The sequence below is a fragment of the Trichechus manatus genome, unplaced genomic scaffold (genome assembly GCF_000243295.1).
Source record: "Trichechus manatus latirostris isolate Lorelei unplaced genomic scaffold, TriManLat1.0 scaffold00040, whole genome shotgun sequence".
Lineage (NCBI taxonomy): Eukaryota > Metazoa > Chordata > Mammalia > Sirenia > Trichechidae > Trichechus > Trichechus manatus.
In genome coordinates, this window is record NW_004443976.1 from 11,602,137 (window position 1) to 11,620,724 (window position 18,588).

At 39.7% G+C, this 18,588-nt stretch overlaps 1 protein-coding gene across 3 annotated transcripts in view; it reads right to left on the minus strand.

Annotated features, from left to right (window-relative positions):
• Positions 1 to 385: 385 nt before the first annotated feature.
• Positions 386 to 18,588, minus strand: part of CNTROB (centrobin, centriole duplication and spindle assembly protein) — a 42,833-nt gene continuing 24,630 nt past the window's right edge. For 2 of the 3 annotated variants that reach the window (XM_004376010.2, XM_023731087.1), the window contains 10 exons: positions 9,632 to 9,765; positions 8,977 to 9,102; positions 8,589 to 8,751; positions 4,718 to 4,976; positions 3,522 to 3,679; positions 3,160 to 3,223; positions 2,845 to 3,015; positions 2,598 to 2,730; positions 1,065 to 1,137; positions 386 to 819 (listed from right to left, as the gene is read on the minus strand). In XM_004376010.2, coding sequence (XP_004376067.1) covers positions 694 to 819; positions 1,065 to 1,137; positions 2,598 to 2,730; positions 2,845 to 3,015; positions 3,160 to 3,223; positions 3,522 to 3,679; positions 4,718 to 4,976; positions 8,589 to 8,751; positions 8,977 to 9,102; positions 9,632 to 9,765 — 1,407 coding nt within the window. In that variant the 3' untranslated portion in view covers positions 386 to 693. The remainder of the gene's footprint in view (positions 820 to 1,064; positions 1,138 to 2,597; positions 2,731 to 2,844; positions 3,016 to 3,159; positions 3,224 to 3,521; positions 3,680 to 4,717; positions 4,977 to 8,588; positions 8,752 to 8,976; positions 9,103 to 9,631; positions 9,766 to 18,588) is intronic. The other variant, XM_023731086.1, reaches the window with a different exon arrangement.

An 18,588-nucleotide genomic window follows, 5' to 3' on the forward strand; every position in this document is an offset into this window, starting at 1 on the left:
GTTGGGGCCCTTCTCAGTTTCATGAGGATGTCATTTTCTCCTCTAATATTTGTTCATTTTGGTAAGCATTAGGGTGGAAGTATTTGTAAACATGGCTTTTCTTTCTCTAGTCTTTTTCACATGTTTTAAAGCCAGAAGAGAGTGAAGATTATAGCCAGAACATGTTTGCTGGCTGTAGCAGAATCTGTAAATCAGAGTCTGCTGAGTGTGATCTGAAAGAATTAACAGCTCTCAAAAGAGAAAACTCTCTCCACAACAATCAAGTTTTTACTCAAAATTTTATAAATATCTTTTTATTAAAAGTTTCTTTTTTCTGATTATTAAAGTAATACATGTTCTTTTTAGAAAACTTGGAAAATACATAAATGTATAAAAAAGAAAATAAATATTATCCATAATTCCACACCAACAAGAGTTAATCACTCTGTAAGTTTTACTCTTTAAACATTAAACCTTAGCTCACAAAAAAGTCTACAACCTAGTCAACGATGCAGACTGCCTTCTTTCAAAGCATTCAAGTCTATTCCCACAGAATAAAGCATACAAAAATCATACTCATACAGAAGTCTTTACAAAGTAGTTTCCTACAAAATTTCCATTTTCCAAATTCCTATGAGTCACAGACTCTAATACAGACTACCAAGTATTTATTAAGATAATAATAGAACAAAGAAGAGAAGAAAGGGCAAGGGGCTATCTCCAGATTCCCCCTCGACTCCTCACACTACTAGGGGCAGGGTGTCCACTTTTCTTCCGTCCTGGAGGTTTTTCAGTCTTAGGGACTGTAGGAAGTCGGCGAGGGACAGCCTGGGAGGGAATCTGAGAGTTGGGGAAAAAGAGAAGAAAAAGTCAGTGTCATTTCAACCCCTAACTCTAGTGAGGAAACGCATAATGCATGCAGAGAGCCAGAATCAATCAACAAACGGGAAAGAACATGTTACAGAACATGGGAACAAGAATTGGAGGTCAGGCAATAGGGAAACAAAGCCAGGCAGGGAGTGTGTAGAGTTGAAGGAATGGTGAGAACCCTTTTATTCCCGTAGTCCCGCCCACCGTTCCCTCACCTCTTTCCGGGGGATCTCACCCAAGCGGGAGTCTGTATTCCTTCGGGGGACATTATCCACTTGGCCATCAGCCCTGCCACACAAATCAAGGGTATGAGGATGAGGGAGCTATCTCCCCCACTCTACTTAGCTCTGGATAGAAGAACTACTCCCCAGTTCTGTCTCTTAATAATAAGAGCAAACAACAAAGACCTGGGGGTGAAATGGGAGGAGACATAAGTAGAATAAAATAATGAGTTGTTCTATATAGTTAAAATCCTAGGATTCTGAGTTCTGAGTTACAGGATAAAGAGAGGAAAAAACTAAGGTAGGAGATTTTTTTTTTCTTAAAAGAAGTAAAGAAAAAAGCAGTAGAAAGACAGTAGCACTATTCACAATAGCCAAATGGTGGGAACAACCCAAATGTCTATCAGTGATAAACAAAATGTGGTATATCCATACAATGGAATATTATCTAGCCATAAAAAGGAATGAAGTTCTGCATTTTGATCAAAGATTCTATAGAAGAATCCTAATCAAAAGGTGGAAAATGTAGAACAGAATCTCAAAGTGTCATGCACTCCAGGCTTTCTGGAGCCACGGAGGCTGGATGAACCCCTAAAACTATTGCCCTGAGATCATCTTTAAACCTTAAACCAAAAATATCCCCTGAAGTCTTCTTAAAACCAAACAATAGTTTAGTTTAACAAAGAATGTCTGCCTTGAGCATTGTGCTCCTCGAGATCTATCAATATGGGATCAAACTGACAACAACAACTCAAAAGATTAGGTAGGAAACTTAGGGGGCAGAGAGTTTACGTTAATGGAGGAAGAACAACTCAGAAAAGGAGGGTGAGAATGGTTGCACAACTAGAAGAATATAATTAATGTCACTGAATTGTACATGTAGAAACTGTTGAATTGGTGTATGTTTTGCTGTGTATATTCTCAACAACTACAACAAATAAATAAAAATCTAAAAAAAGGAATGAAGCTCTGATACATGCTACAACATGGATGAACCCTGAAAACACTATGCTAAGTGAAAGAAGTCAGACATAAAAGGTCAAATATTGTATGATTCCATTTATAGGAAATATCCAGAATAGGCAAATCCATAGAAACAGAAAGCACATAAGTGGCTAATACTGGCTTGGGGGAGAGGGGACTGGGGAATAACTATTTAATGAGGTTTTATTTTGGGGTGATGAAAATGTTTTGGAACTAGATAGAGGTGGCGGTTATACAACATTGTGAATGTACTAAATGCCACTGAATTGTGTTTTAAAATGATTAATTTTATGTTATGTGAATTATACCTCAATTTAAAAAAAAAGCAGTAAAAAGGAAAAAGGTGGGGAGCAGTGAGAGATGTAGGAAGAGGAGACTTGTTGATCTGTATCTCACTCCTCACTTTCCTCTCTATAAAAGGACAAGAGTATCGACCCAGTGAATAATACAGCACACTCCCACTCTTCCCTGCCTGATCCGTTTCTCTCCCCGTAATACAGATTCCATTTTCCTAACCCTTCCTCCTCCCTCCCTGGCGTGTACCTGCTGTGTTCCAGCCTCTTCAGGTAGAGCAGCAGATCCGCGGCAGACAGCGTCCCCCACCCCCGAGCTTGGTAGAGTCGCAACAGTTGAGACAGCTCTATCAGCTGCCTGGGGGATGGCAGCCCATCTCCACCTGAGAGGCATATAAATAATGGTCATCATCCTAGTGCTGCATCTCCCTAGGAATCTGGAAGGGCCTGAGGTTCCAGATAGTCATTCCACACCCAGTAAATCATGAGCTCCTTACCTCTCTCTGGAGAGCCACTGCTGGGACCACTGCCCTGTGAATGGGTTGAAGGAAGCTCAGGTACCCGGAAGAGACTGGACGCCATGGCTAACGGAACTTTAGTTTTATGGACAGGGGGTGGAAGGCGTGGCACCTGAGGGGCTTCCTCCCAAGATGGGACAGACAGAGGACCTAGCAAAAGGAAACAGATTCAAGAATGAGGCACTGGGGCAACAGAGCCAAGTAAGCCCTACCTCCTTCTGAAAATTCATCTAGATAACCAGTTCCCATCTTTTCCAGGCCACAATCCCAACCTTCTTCAGAGTCAGGACTCACCAGACTTAGGGGGCAACAGGTCAACAGAGGGGTTCTCATTGTTCTGGGGTACTGTCTCCAGCAGCTGGGGAGACAAGATAGTAAGCTTCCCTAGAAGACTGGTAAAGAAAGAGACCTACGTATCTAAGGGAAGTAGAGGCTGGTGAAGTAAGAGCTAGGGTTGTTCTCCTAGGTTCTAGAGGGGAATTCTGGAATAAGAATTCTGGAATTCTGAATAAGATAGACTGGGAGAGTAAGAAGCTGGAACAAAGTATAAGTACTAGAAAAGGGAATGAAGCCACAGTCCTAGAGTCCTAGAGTAGAAAGAAGAAACAAGGAAGGGGAAAAAAAAAAAAAGGTGGTCTCGGTGGACCCTCCCTTACCTGGTGTAAAAAATGCTTGAGGCCATCCAACTGAGAAGAGGGTAGCAGTCCTTGCTTTAGGAAGCCATCCCTATCAGTTCCAGGATCTTCTTCAAGGAATGGCCGTTCTGCCCTGTGATCATGATCAAAGGCCCCAACTGCAGAGGAAAGGGCCCCAGCTATAAGGGGTGTGTGTGTGCATGTGTGTATACACGTGCACGTGCACATGTGTGTTGTGGAGAAGGAGGTTCTTCCACAGATTAACTCACCAGATGCCCAGAAAAACGGGGCCCGTTAAATGTAAGAGGGACATCACAGCTAGGAGAAGGAAACAGTGAAATTTTAAAAGAGCTGGGGAGGGAAGAGTTGAAGGACACTAGGAGGTGGCATAGCTAAATTCTAAGACAGGAGTGTAGACAGAAGGAGAAACTATGGTAATCAGACTCTAAATAAATAAATATACCATAAACTCCTTAAAGAACAGAAACCAATATTCAGAATATTTTAGGATTAATAGATATGTTTTGGCCCCTTCATTAGAACATGCTTTCATTCTTTTTAAACATTATTACATAATTAAAAAATTTTAAACTGTGATATAATTCACCTCTCTTTCTTGATCCAACCTAGATGGTCACATTTGTGCCACAGAGAACACCCCTCACCCACCCATGCCAGAGCTGACTAAACCAGGAGAGGATACCATACCTAAGGTCAGCCAATCCAGTGGATGGTTACCCACCCATCTGACTGCCTCTCTTCAAACTGGATCTAAGAAACGCAGACACCAATGTCTCAACAAGGTTTCATAGAGTCTTGGATGTCTCAACAAGGTTTCATAGAGTCTTGGATGGAGTCAGTGTCATGGATGGCCAAACAAACGTAGAGAAAGTGAGCAAAAAACTTCAATGAGCAGAGAATGCTGGTCTACCAAGAGAAAGGCACAATATGCAGGGACAGGCAGAGTCAAAAAAACCACACAGGCCCAAAGAGAGATAGCCCCTCATTACCAACTTCAGTTCTCATTAAGTCCAGATCCATGAGAACTCACTCTCTTTATTTGAACTAACTTTAGTGGGTAACTCCTCCTTGCAATTTATGATCACTAAGATATCTGGGAAACTAAATGCTCAAGTTCCAGACAGAAAGGAAGCTAGGTAAGAGGGAGCCAATTAGTGGAAGTAAAGTGAATCCCAATGACTTCTGTCCTCAGTTACCTGTGGATGGAGTAAGATCTGGCTTTGGTTCCAGGGGCTGGAAGGAATGCTGACTTTGGAAACTGGGACCCAGCAGGAGGCTAAGATCTGGGGAAGGACTGCCGAGAACAGGAGGCACTGTAGGTAGCTCATCCCTTGTTTCCCGGCTCTGCTGCAATACAGGCTTCAGGGCCACAGCCACAGGAGGCATAGTCCAGATCCTCCCCTCCTCCTTCTCTGGTTCCTGAGGCCCAGGGCTGGAGGGACTAGTGATAGGGACCTACGCAGAAGAAAGAGGCAGAAAGAAGGACCAAAGTCAGTGGGGCCTGATATCAAAGCCAGATAAAGACAACATGAGAAAAGAAAACTAGACCAATCTCTCTTATAAATATATATGTAAAAATCCTCAACAAATACTAGCAAACCGAACCAGCAGAATATTAAAAAAAAATTATACCCAAGTGGGATTTATTCCAGAAATGCAACGGTAGTTCAACATAAGAAAATCAATCAATGTAATACACCAGATTAATAAAACAAAGGAAAAAAAACACACTATCACCTCAATTGACGGAGAAAAGACATTAAACAAAATCCAACACCCTCTCCTGATAAAAACACTCAATAAACTAGGAACAGAATGGAAATTTCTCAATATGATAAGGGCATATACGAAAAACCCACAGTTAACATCACACTCAATGGTGAAAGACTGAAAGCTTTCCCCCTAAGATCACGAACAAGACCAGCAGGCCTGTTTTCACCACTGCTGTTCAATTTTGCACTGGAGGTTCTAGCTAGAGCAATTAGGCAAGAAAATAAACAAATAAATAAAAGGCATCCAAACTGCAAAGAAGGAAGTAAAATTACTTCTATTCACAGATGACATGACTATACATATATACTGACTCAACAGTAATAGGTTTGGTTATATATCTATATAAATACACCATAAACTCCTTAAAGAATAGAAACCAATATTCAGAATATTTTAGGATTATGAGTTGGTGGATTTGAACTGCTGACCTTTTAGTTAGCAGCCAAACGCATAACCACTATGCCACCAGGGCTGCATATATATATTCTTCTTTTTTCAAGATTGTTTGCCTATTTGGGGCTAAAACAATGTGAATTTGAGATCAGGTTCTCCATTTCTGCCAAAAAGACTGTTAGAATTTTGATAGGATTGTGTTCAGTCTGTAGGTTGCTTAGGGTAGTATTTACATCTAAACAATGTCAAATCTTCCAATCCATGAACATGGGATGTCTTTCCATTTATTCAGCACCCCTTTAATTTCTTTCAGCATTGTTTTATAGTTTTCAGGGTACAAGTCTTTCCTTGGTTAAATCTATTCCTAAGTATTTTACTCTTTTAGATGCTATTATAAATGGAATTGTTTTCCTAATTTCCTTTTCAGATTCTTCATTGCTGGTGTATAGAAACACAACTGATTTTTATATGTCTATATATATATACATATACATACATATATATATATATATATATATATGTATATCTATACATATAATCCTAAAATACACACACATACATACAAACATTAGAGCTAATAAACAAACTCAGCAAAGTTGCAGGGTACAATATCAACACAATTCCATTTACAATAGTGTCTAAAAGAATAAAATACTTAAAAACAAATTTAACCAAGGAGGTGAAAGACTTGTACCCTGAAAACTAGAAAACAATGCTGTAAGAAATTAAAGGAGTGCTGAATAAATGGAAAGACATCCCATGTTCATGGATTGGAAGATTTGATATTGTTCAGATGTAAATACTATCCTAAGCCATCTACAGATTCAACATAATTCCTATCAAAATTCTAACAGTCTTTTTGGCAGAAATAGAGAATCTGATCTCAAATTCACATTGTTTTAGCCCCAAACAGCCAAAACAATCTTGAAAAAGAACAAAATCAGTGGACTCACACTTCCTGATTTCAAAATGTACTGAGAAGCTACAGTAATCAAAACAGTGAGGTACTTGTATAAGTATAGACATATAAACTAATGGAATAGAATAGAGAGTCCAGAGTTAAATCCACACATCTCTGGTCAACTGATTAATGACAAGGCTGCCAATCCACCAACGGTGCTAGAACAACAGGATTTCCACATGTAGAAGAATGAAGTTAGACCCCTACCTCACACCATATATGAAAATTAACTCAAAATGGACTAATGACTTAAAATATAAACACTAAAACCATGAAATTCTTAAGAGAAAACATAGGGGTAAATCTTCAGTATTTGGCAATGGGTTCTTAGATATGACACCCACAGCCCAAGCAATAAAAAATAGAAAAATTGGACCTCATCAAAATTAAAAACTTATGTGCATCAAAGCTCATCATCAAGAAAGTGAAAAGGCAACCTTCAGAATGGGAGAAAATATTTGTAAATCATGTATCTGGTATGAGTCTAATATCCAGAATATATAAAGAAATCCCACAATAAAAAGACAAACAACCCAAATAAAAATTGGGCACAGAACTTGAATAGATACTACTCCAAAGAAGGATGCTCAACATTAGTTGTTCCAAAAAAACCAAACGTGTTGCCATCAAGTCGATTCCAACTCATAGTGACCCTATAGAACAAGTAGAACTGCCCCATAGGGTTTCCAAGGCTGTAATCTTTACGGAAGCAGACTGCCACATCTTTCTCTTGTGGAGCAGCTGGTGAGTTTGAACCACTGACCTTTCAGTTAGCAGTCGAACACTTAACCACTGAGTCACTAGGGCTCCTTAATAACATTACTTTAAATGCATTAGTAGTTAGGGAAATGCAAATCAAAACCACAATGAAGGAAAAAAAAATGTTGAAATGGTAAATGTTTTGTTACGAATATTTTTACCAAAAGAAAAAAAAAAAGACAATACACATACAATGAGATATCATTTAACACCCACTAGCAGGACTATTATTAAAAAAAAAAAAAAGAAAATAACAAGTGTTGGCAAAGATGTAGAGAAACTGGAACTCTCACATACTGTTGATAGGAATGTAAAATGGTGTAGCCGCTACGGAAAACAGTTTGGCAGTTCCTCAAAAAATTAGAATTATTCTATGATCCAGCAATTATACTCCTGGGTATATACCCAAAAGAATTGAAAGCAGAGACTCAAACAGATACTTGTACACCAGTGTTCACTGCAGCATTATTCACAATCGCCTAAAGGTGGAGACAACCCAGGTGTCCATCAACAGATGAATAAATAAAATATGGTATATACATACAATCCAATGTTAGTCAGACATAAAGAGAAATTAAATTCTGATACATGTTTACAACATTGATGAAACTTGAAAACATGCTAAATGAAATAATTCAGACAAATAAAAGGACAAATATTCTATAAGCCTACTAATATGAAATATAAAGAACAGGCAATTACATAAAGACAGAAAGCAGATCAGTGGTTGCCAGGGGCTGGGGGAGGAGGTAATGGGGAGTTATTGCTTAATGGGTTCTGAGTTTCTGTTTGGGGTAATAAAAGTTTTGGAAATAAATAGTGATGATAGTTGCACAACATTGTAAATATAATTAATACCACTGAACTGTACACTTAAAATGGCAATTTTGTCATATATATTTACCATAATAAAAAAATTAATGCATAGTTTTGATCTTACATTCCATTTCCAGAAATTTTATACATACACTTGCACAAAGACATATTTTAATAATATTTACTGTGGCACTGTTTACAGAGCAAAATATAAGCAACAACTTAAATTGTCCAACAATAAGCATTTGATTAAATGTAGAAGGCTACCAAGAAGACACTCAAGACACCAATAACAGTGCCCTTCTTAGGAGGGAGTCACACTACAACACAACTCTGAGAAGCTTAGCTCAAGGGGAAAGGCCTACCGGAGCGTTTGGAGGCAGGAGAGTGGAGCTAAGCAGTTGGCTGGCCTCATCCCAGTGGGCCTGTAGCATGGCTTGGAGTCGTTCTACCAGCTCCACCCGCTGTTCCTCCAGCTGTTGGTTCCCACTCTGCAGGTCCCGCACTCGTGCTTGCTCCCGCGCCAGTCTGAGGAAAAGCGGGGAGAAGTGACTTGGGGCTTTAAGGAAGCAAGGAGTTGGGGAATAAGAAGAGCCAGAACAGAATGTCAGATATCTGAAATTCTGAAAGGAGCTGGGGCCAACTGGGCAGAGGGCAGAGTCTGCCAAGGGCGCAGCTCTTCACCACTCTCTGCTTTGGCTCCACCCACAGAAAGGGGCTGAGGCCTGAAAGGGAGACTCCAGGGACCAGGACCTGAGCTCATAGTCCTGAGCCACCTGCTGCTGCCGTTCCTCTCGTTCTGCCATTTCCACCTTGTACTGAGTCAACTGAGTGGCCAATTCCTGCTGATGCTGTCCACTTAGCTCCTGCAGCTGCTTCCTAAGAGGAAAGAAAAGAGGACTGAGTCTGGAGATAGAAGTAATCAAGTGAGAAAAAGACAATGTATACATGTGAGAGCAAGCCAGCCAGCCAGTCAGCCAGCCTGGCCATGGCACAGGTGGGTTCAGGGAAGAGGTAAGGACAAAGCTGGTGTCTTGGGATGAGAAACAGAGACCAAAATGAGGATTTATGCAAAGTAATTTTTTAAGAAGCATTTCCAGAAAAAACTGGTAGGGGAGTAGGGATTAGGAGAAGAGACAGAAGGAAGGGAAGGGGCTCAATCCCACAGGGGAGCTTTAGAGACAGTGTAGGTTACACCTCAGCGTTGTTCCCATCAAGGAAAATTTATATTCCTGCCCACCTGAAGACAGCCCTCCCACAGAAAGACTTATGTGATGGCTTACAGGAGAGAGAGTAAAATGGGAACTAGTGTACTTGACAATGGCAAAGGGATGCAAGGGGACACAGGCAGGGCACTTACAGTACCTGCTGAAGCTGGGGAGGAGCAGCATCCAATGAGTCCAAGTACCTGTGATGTTCCCTTAGGGAGGCTGCTTGCCGGAGGCTGTTCTCCTGAGCCTGTGCCAGCCGCTCTGTTACCCGCTGCTCCAGCTGCACAGCCAGCTCTGACTCCATCTGGATCCGCTGGCTTTCATACCGGGCCTGGGAGTGAAGGAAGGTGGTATAATGGTACTCCCTTTTGTTTGGGTTTAGAAAATGGAGGGAACAATGTAGACATAACCCATGTACCATTGTTCCCTCTCATATGTCTAACAGATAAAGAACAAAAATTTTGCCACAAGGAGTGAAAGAGGTTTCCTGTCCTTATTAAACTACAAAGTACTCACGTCTTATATGAACAACAACAACAAAAAATACATGTTTTAACCAAAAGAAATGTTAAGTGTAACAATCAAATCCGTTATATGTGTCTGAGATAACATCATACAGAGTCTCTAGTATAGCACCTGAAACCCAGTAGGCACTCAATAAATGTCAGTGTCCCTTTCTCCTTAAAGGAGCCCTGGTGGAACAATGGTTAAATATTTGGTTAAACTGAAAGGTCAGTGCTTTGAACCCAACAGCTGCTCCGCGGGATAAAAGACCTGGTGATCTGCTCCCATAAAGATTCACAGCCTTGGAAACTCTAGGGGGCAGTTCCACTTGGTCATACAGGGTCACTATGAGTTGGAATCAACTCAACAGCACACAATAACAACAACTTCCTCCTTAAGCAGAATCAGTCTATAATTGCTGTCTCCATTTTCTCACCCCACATTCCCTCTTCAACTCACTGAAATCTAATTTCTACTTATAGTACTCCACTGCAAAGCCTTAATTTCTAAATCTAAGAGTGGTTATTTCTCAGTCTTTATCTTATGTGATCTCGCTATAGCATCTGACACCCTAGATCATCCTTCCTTCTAACAACATTTTTCCCTTGGCTCCCATGACCCCACCATCTCCTGGTTCTCATTCTAACTGCTCCTCAGTCTCGGCTGACTGCTGTTCCAGCTACCCATGAAAGTGGAATGTTTCCTTGAGTTCTGTCCTTAGGCCTCTCTTCTGTCATATGCTAACACTCTTAGTCACTGATGCTTTTACATGTGTATAATAAACTTTGGGCATTTAGGCCATGTTTTTTGCTACCATTTAAACCTTAATATTTCCTCTTTCTCTTTAGCCTACATCTTTCATCTAAGCTTTAAGTTCATATACCCAGTAAGCTACTAACCTAGTAACCTACTCTATTTGGATACACTTCAAATAGAGCATATCTAAATTAAGCTCATTTTGTTTTTTACACTTAAATATAAAAGAAGACAAGGAAGAAGAGGAAATTAAACACTAAATAGGCAAGACAAATAGCACAAAATAAGATAGTAATCCAAATATGAATAAGTAAATGTAAATAAACTTAATGCTTCAATTGAAAGGCAAGTACATAAAGGCTAAAAGTAAAAAAGTTGGAAAAATATTTACCAGGCAAACTCTATTTTTAAAAAAGGCCAGCATAGCTTTATTAGTATCAGGCAAAAATAGACTCTAAGGCAAAAAGTATTATTAGAGATAGCCACCTCATAAGGATAAAACATTCAATTTATCATGAAAGATACAGTAATTAAAAAATTTATATGCATCTAATACAACATAGTCTCAAAATGTATAAAGCAAAAATCGACAGACTAAAAGACAAATCCATACTCAGTGAGATTTCAACAGAAAAAAATCAATAAAGATATGATTAAATAGCATAATTACCAAACTGATGGACACATAGATGAAACTGCATCCAGTAACTATAAAATACATATCTGACCATATATTAAACCATAAAATAAGTCTCAAAAATTTTCAGAGAATTAAAACAATGTAACAGTACCATATTCTCTTATGACGTTTATAAGAAACCTTCCAATGATTCAAAAGAAGAGCGACAACAGACAAATGTGGCAAAAGGTTAACTGGTGAATCTAAGTATATTTATTGTACCAGTCATACAATATTTCTGTAGGTTTAAAAATTTTCAAAACAAAAAAACTGTGTGTAATATACATAAATTTTTAAAGACCATGCTCTCTAATAACAAAGCAGTTAAGCTATAAATCAAAATAAAAGCAGAACTAGAAAAACCCCAAATGTTTGGAAATAACCCAGGAGGTCCAAAAGGTAATCATATCAATAAATGAATATTATTCAGTACCACAGAATAAGGAAAACACTACATAGAAGTTGTACGATGCATGTAAATCAATACTTACAGAGAAAATCAGAAAAGAAGGGCTGAAAATTAATGAGCAAGTATCTATCTTCAGTTTTAAAACAGAGCAACAAAATAAATCCAAAGAAAATATAAGGAATGAAATAAAGTACCAAACCAAAAAACCCACTGCTGTTGAGTCGATTCCGACTCATAGTGACCCTGTAGGACAGAGCTGAACTGCCTCATAGGGGTTCCAAGGCTGTAAATCCTTAGGGGACCAGACTGCCACATCTTTCTCCCATGGAGTGGCTGGTGGGTTTGAACCACTGACCTTTTGATTAGCAGCCAAGCTCTTTAACCACTGCACCACCAGGGCTTCTTAAATAAAGTACAGACATTAATAAAATAGAAAATAAAGATCAAGAAAGCCTAAAGTTAATTCTTTGACAATATATTAAAATTAAACCATAACCAAGATGACTTTAAAATGAGAAATGACACACTTGAACAATATCAGAAATGAAAGAGTAGACATCATTGCAGATGTCACAGACATGAAACAGATAAAATTATGAACAATTTTAAGTCACTAGATTAGAAATTTAGACTCTCTCTCTATATATATATTCATTGAGTCTAAAATTTCTAATTTAGTGACTTAAAGTTGTTCATAATTTTATATATATAAGCCTGGGTGGTGCAAGGAGTTTGTGATCGGCTGCTTAACTAAATTAAAGGTTGGCAATTTGAACCCACTCAGCAGCTCCCTGGAAGAAGGGCCTGGTAAACTGCTTCCAGAAAGGTTACAGTAAGCTTTATGGAGCAGCTCTACTCTGTAAATGGGGTCGCCATGAGTCAGAATCAACTCAATGGCAATGCATTTGGTTTTTTGTTTATATAGTCAAAAATAACTCAAAAAGAAATAGAAAACCTAAATATTCCCATAAACGTCAAAAACGAAAAATCAGTACAGGTGTCGCTTTAATGTCCACGATATGTTCTGTGAAATAGGACGTTATGTGATTTGGATGTTGTGTGAATGCAATATTATACATAGGAGAGAGGTGTGCAGGATGGTCACTGGTCAACCTGGGACCAATGCTGCCGCTGCCACGCCAGAAAACTACATGAAAACTTTGGCTCCACCAAAGCTGGTCCTGCGTGGTTGCCACCCAGTCTGCAAGAGCCACGCCTGGTCCCCACCCACTGTGCTGCACACTCGCCATCCAGCTGGCCACCAGCTCCCTTCCTTTCTTCCTCCCTGCCTGACTTTCCTGTTCTCCTTAACGGGCTTTAAACTCTTCCAGCCCCGCCTGTCCCTCCTCTGCCTCTGCCTCCTACCCTGGCCACCCTCCTGCTCCTCCTCCTGCCGCCACCACAGCCCAGACCCGTTAGGAGGCCAACACTGTGGGAGGAGCCATGGCCTTAGGCCTGGGCATCACATGCAGGGCGCCCGGGCTGAGTGGGTCAGCTGCCTAGGCAAGGCATTCCCCTCAGTGGCTCTAGCAGCATCCATGCGGTCCCTGCCTAGGGGAAGCGCAGTGGGACAGGGAGCCGCAGATGGGCGCTGGAACCCCTCCCCCTGCCACCCTAGAGCTGGGGCAGACGCAGCCCTGGAGAGCTAGTGAGCGACAGATCAGATCTTCATACTTAGAAAAGTATGTTGGCTACATTCCATTCTCCGATGCGGATTTCTGAACTCTATTATAACCTTATGGGACCACAGGCGTATACGTGGTCGGACACTGCCTGAATAGACGTTAAGCGAAGCATACCTGTAGCCAGGTATCTTCCCACATAGAAAATCCATATGAATTCCATGAAATATCCAAGAAGCATATTAATTCCAATCCTTCGAACTATTCCATAGTGTAAGAGGAAGTAAATTTCCATATTTCTAGCAATGGCAAATTAAATGACTCAGATTAGCTCTCCTGCTGAAAACAATGAAATGAATCGAATAAAATAGTTTTAAAAATAAATCTTTCTAAAAAGCATCAAAGTGATAACAAAACAGTAAGGAATCACTAGACCAAAGGGAAAGGAAAATGAGAACCTAGATAGTTTAGCAGGTTAGAAAGCATGGTAGCTAGCCACTTTTGCCCTGAAGACATCTGCCAGCCTACAAAGTTAAAACCTTTGTTTTGATTGCCTTTCAGGGCAAAGAAACAGAAATCTAAGTCTAAGGCCCACATAAGGTGGAAAGTCTAACAGGACACCCTCCATACGATAAATTAGAACCTCCAATGAGTTTCATTCTCAGAGTGAAGGTGAACCAGAAGTAGAACAGCCCACACAAAATTAAAGCTCATTTGAATCATCCGGGAATCTCAATCTTTGAAATTTTAGTTTAAAATGGGCCTGGACCTGTAGTATCCTTCAGGGTCTGGCAGAAGCAAATGCAAATCTTCTCTGGAGCAAAGTATTTTCATGGTAGGCTTCAAATTATTCCCAAAATTTTTCAAATAAAAGGTCTAGCACATAATCAAAAGTAATCAGGACCCAAGGAAACCAGACTCCACGAAAGCCAGCAAAAACAAGAGACAAAAAAGACCCTTAAATAGTTCAGATACTAGAATTATCATTCACAGATAATAAAACAATGCTTATTATGCTTAATGTAATAAAAGATAAGCTTGAAAATATCAGAGAACAAAAAACTATGAAAAAACTAAGATTTGAAAACAAAAACGTAATAGTACTTCTAGAAATAAAAAAATACAATAAAATAAAAAACTCAATGGATGTGTTTAACAGTAGATTAGACAAAGTGGAACAGAGAATTAGTGAAATGGAAGAAATATAAGAAGAAATTATCTAGAGTAGGCATGAAAATACAGAAAGATGGAAAACATAAAATGGAGGATAAGTGACATACATACAAGGAGAAGGTCTAACATATGTTGAATCAGATTCCGGAAAGAGATGACAGAGACAATGGAGCAGAGACAATATGCCAAGATACTGACTGAGAATTTTCCAGACTGATAAAAAGACACCATTCGACTAAAGAAGCCCAAAGAATCTCCCCAAAAAACAATTTTTAAAAAATCCACACCAAGTGCATCCAAGTAAAAGTAATGAAAACTACAAAGAGAAAACTTTAAAAGCAAAAGTGACCAACTGACAGCTAACTTCTCAACAGCAACAGTGATATCGTCAATGTGTTTAAATCACTGCCAACCTAGAATTTTATATCCAGGAAATCCTTTCAAAATTGAATGCGAAATAAGGACATTCCTTATTTGCAGTAAATTAAATGGATAAATCTAAATAAATATTGACTTTCTAAAACAATTGACTCAATGGCAATGGGTTTGTTTTTTGGGTTTATGGAGGTTTTTACTTTTAAAATATAATTAAAATACATGACATAATAGCGTACACCATATTTTTATGCAAATAACACGCGCCTTCTACGTTTGTTTGCCAACCTCTGTACATGCTGCTGTAAAAAAAATTAGTATAACGTGCTTACGAAAATACCTCAGGATGGGAGGGAGTGGTTGGCAAACAAACGTAGAAGGTGCACGTTATCTGCATAAAAATATGGTAACTTGGAAGGGGGAAAATAGAGTTAAAGGGTTCCATGATACTTACAATTATTCTCAAAGGAGGCTAATTGTATTATCATTTGACTTTGCTAACTAACAACATATGTTGTCATTTCTAAGGCAACCACCCAGAGAAGCAGTGTGTATAGCATCAAACTAGTAGAAGAAGGGGAAAATGATATTAAAAAAAGAAGTCCAAAATAAGACAAGAAGGGAGAGAAAAGAAACACAGATATAATGGGACAAACAGAAAGGGCAAAATAAGAAGGTAGAATTAAGATAAAAATATACCAGTAATTATATCATATGCCGATGAACTAAATATTAGCTAAAAGATAAAGATTTTAAGATCAGGTTTTTCATTAATTATTTTTTTGGTTAAAAAAAGAGAAAAGGCAAATTACCAACATCAGTATTAAAAAAGGGAATATCACTCTAAGTTGTAAAAATATTACAAAGAGGATATTATGAACAATTTTATGCCAATAAATTTATTTACAGTATTTAATTAAACTTTATTTATGCCAATAAATTTGATAACTTAGATGAAATAGACAAATTCCCTGAAAAATACAATTTACTAAAATGACAGAATAAGAAATATAAAACCTGGGGGGTGGGGCCAAGATGGCAGAGTAATCAGATGCTTCCAGTGGACCCTCTTACACAAAAGACCTGAAAAAACAAGTGATATGATTATATATGGCAATCTGGGAGCCCTGAACATCAAAGGCAGAGTTTAGGAACTGGACTCAGTGGCAGGGGGAGGGAGAGACGGTTCAGAAGCAGCAAGGAGTTGCCAGACCTGACCCGGCGAGAGCCTGAGCCCTTCAGGCCTGAGCAGCTCATGGGTGAGCGGTGAGGCAGGCAAACAGCCATGCTCGGGAGGCGTGTTTTCTGCACCAGGAGAGACCCAGTGGCTGAGAGTTGTCTCAGCCACGCAGAACGAGTGAGAAGCAGCCCTTGATCCGGTGAAAGATAAGTAATTGCATACGGCCTACCGCATAGATCAAAAACACCCCCCTTAGAGAAAAACCTCTCTTCCATTTACCTCCCCGCTCCCTGCTTTGCACTGGGTCCTGGACTGGCTTTAGCAAAGGCCGAGTTGCCTGGGCAGGAAGTAGGATCCATCACACTCCCGGAGCCATTGTCCCTGCCTTGGAGAGTGAACAAACTAACAAACAGGAAAAAATAAACTTCCAGCTCCCCTAAGCCAGGAACCCAGGGTAGGCACAGCTCCTTTGCCTAGGCACAGGCATAAGGGATCCATGGACTTTGAGTGCCTTTCACCCTGCAAAGACTTGCGTGGGCCTATCTTAACAGCTGTAGGCCCTCATTACCACAGTATAACAGGGTATATACTGGAACTCTAACTTCAACTGTTTCAGCTGTGAAGTGGCAGGTTCTTGACATTTGACACTGCTCTGCCCATTAAGCAGGGTCTTCACCTACCCACATCAGGGGCCTGAGGACTGGTGGCTCCACCCATGCCACCTAGCCACCTGTGATAGGGGCCCATGAATAAGAGGTGCCCTCCAGTCCTTAGAGCCAACAGCACTAGGTGCTCATAGTCCAGCTGCAAAACCCACCCACCTATGCACTCTAGGGAACAGGGACATGCCTTCCTCCTGGACACTCGGGTGTGGCCGTCAGCCACCTGCCTTGCTCAGAGTGTGTCCCCTGCTGTAGCCAGATGCCTGTGCCTACACCAATAACCCATGCCTGTCTAGGCTTGGTGGCTAACTACCTGGACACCTGAACTGAATCCATACAGGAGAAGTAGGCGGACTCCTGAGCTCACATACTAGTAACTGATCTAACTACCTGGTGACAGGATATTAGAGCTTAAAAGGTGTCAATAATCAAACTAGCTCATACGAGCAGCCTATCTGGCATATCAAAACAAGAAGCTACGACACAGTAAGCAAACATAAAATAAATAAATATAATAACTTATCAATGGCTCGGAGACAACAGTCAACATGAAATTACATAAAGAGGCAATCCATGATGGCTTCAGCAAGCTCTCAGAATAAAGAATCTAGAAATTTTCCAGAGGAGGAAAATTTCTTGGAATTATCGGAGGCAGAATACAAAAGATTAATATACAGAACTCTTCAAGAAATTAGGAAGGAAATTAAGCAAAACACAGAACACGCAATAGAGGAAATTAAAAAGATTAGAGAAGAGCATAATGACAAATTTAACAGGCTGCAAGAATCCATGGAGAAACAGCAATCAGAAATCCAGAAGATTAATAATAAAATTTCAGAATTAGACAACTCAATAGAAAGTCATAGAAGCAGATTTGAGGCAATAGAAGTCAAAACTAGTGAGATTGAAGTTAAAGCACTTGACACCAACTTATTTGAGGAAAAATCAGATAAAAGAATTTTAAAAAATGAAGAAACCCTAAAAATCATTGGGGACTCTATCAAGAGGAATAACTAAGGAGTGATCGGAGTACCAGAATGGGGTGGCGGCGGGGGGTGCTGGTTAACAGAAAATACAGAGAGAACTGTTGAAGATTTGTTGGCAGAAAACTTCCCTGATATCGTGAAAGATGACAAGACATCTATCCAAGATACTCATCGAACCCCACATAAGGTAGATCCCAGAAGAAAGTCACCAAGACATATTATAATCAAACTTGCCAAAACCAAAGATAAAGAGAGAACTTTAAGAGTGGCTAGGGATAAACGAAAAGTCATCTGCAAAAAGAGTCAATAAGAATAAGCTTGGACTACTCAGAACCCATGCAGGCAAGAAGGCAATGGGATGACATATATAAAGCCATGAAGGAAAAAAACTGCCAGCCAAGAATTATATAGCCAGCAAAACTGTCTCTCAAATATTATGGCGAAATTAGGGCATTTCCAGATAAACAGAAGTTTATGGAATTTGCAAAAACCAAACTAAAATTGCAAGAAATACTAAAGGGAGTCCTCCGGTTAGAAAATCAGTAACATTAGATAACAACCTAAGACTAGAACACAGAACAGAGCAACCAGATATCAAGCCAGATAGGGAAGTCACAAAAATAAGTCAAAGCTAAACCACTGAAAATAGGGAAACAGATGTCAATATGTAAAAGATGACAACATTAAAACAAAAAAGAGGGACTTAAGAAATGTAGACATAGATTTATCATATGGAGAGGAAGTCAAGGCGATATAAAGAAATAAAAGACTGGTATAAACTTAGAAAAATAGGGGTAAATATTAAGGT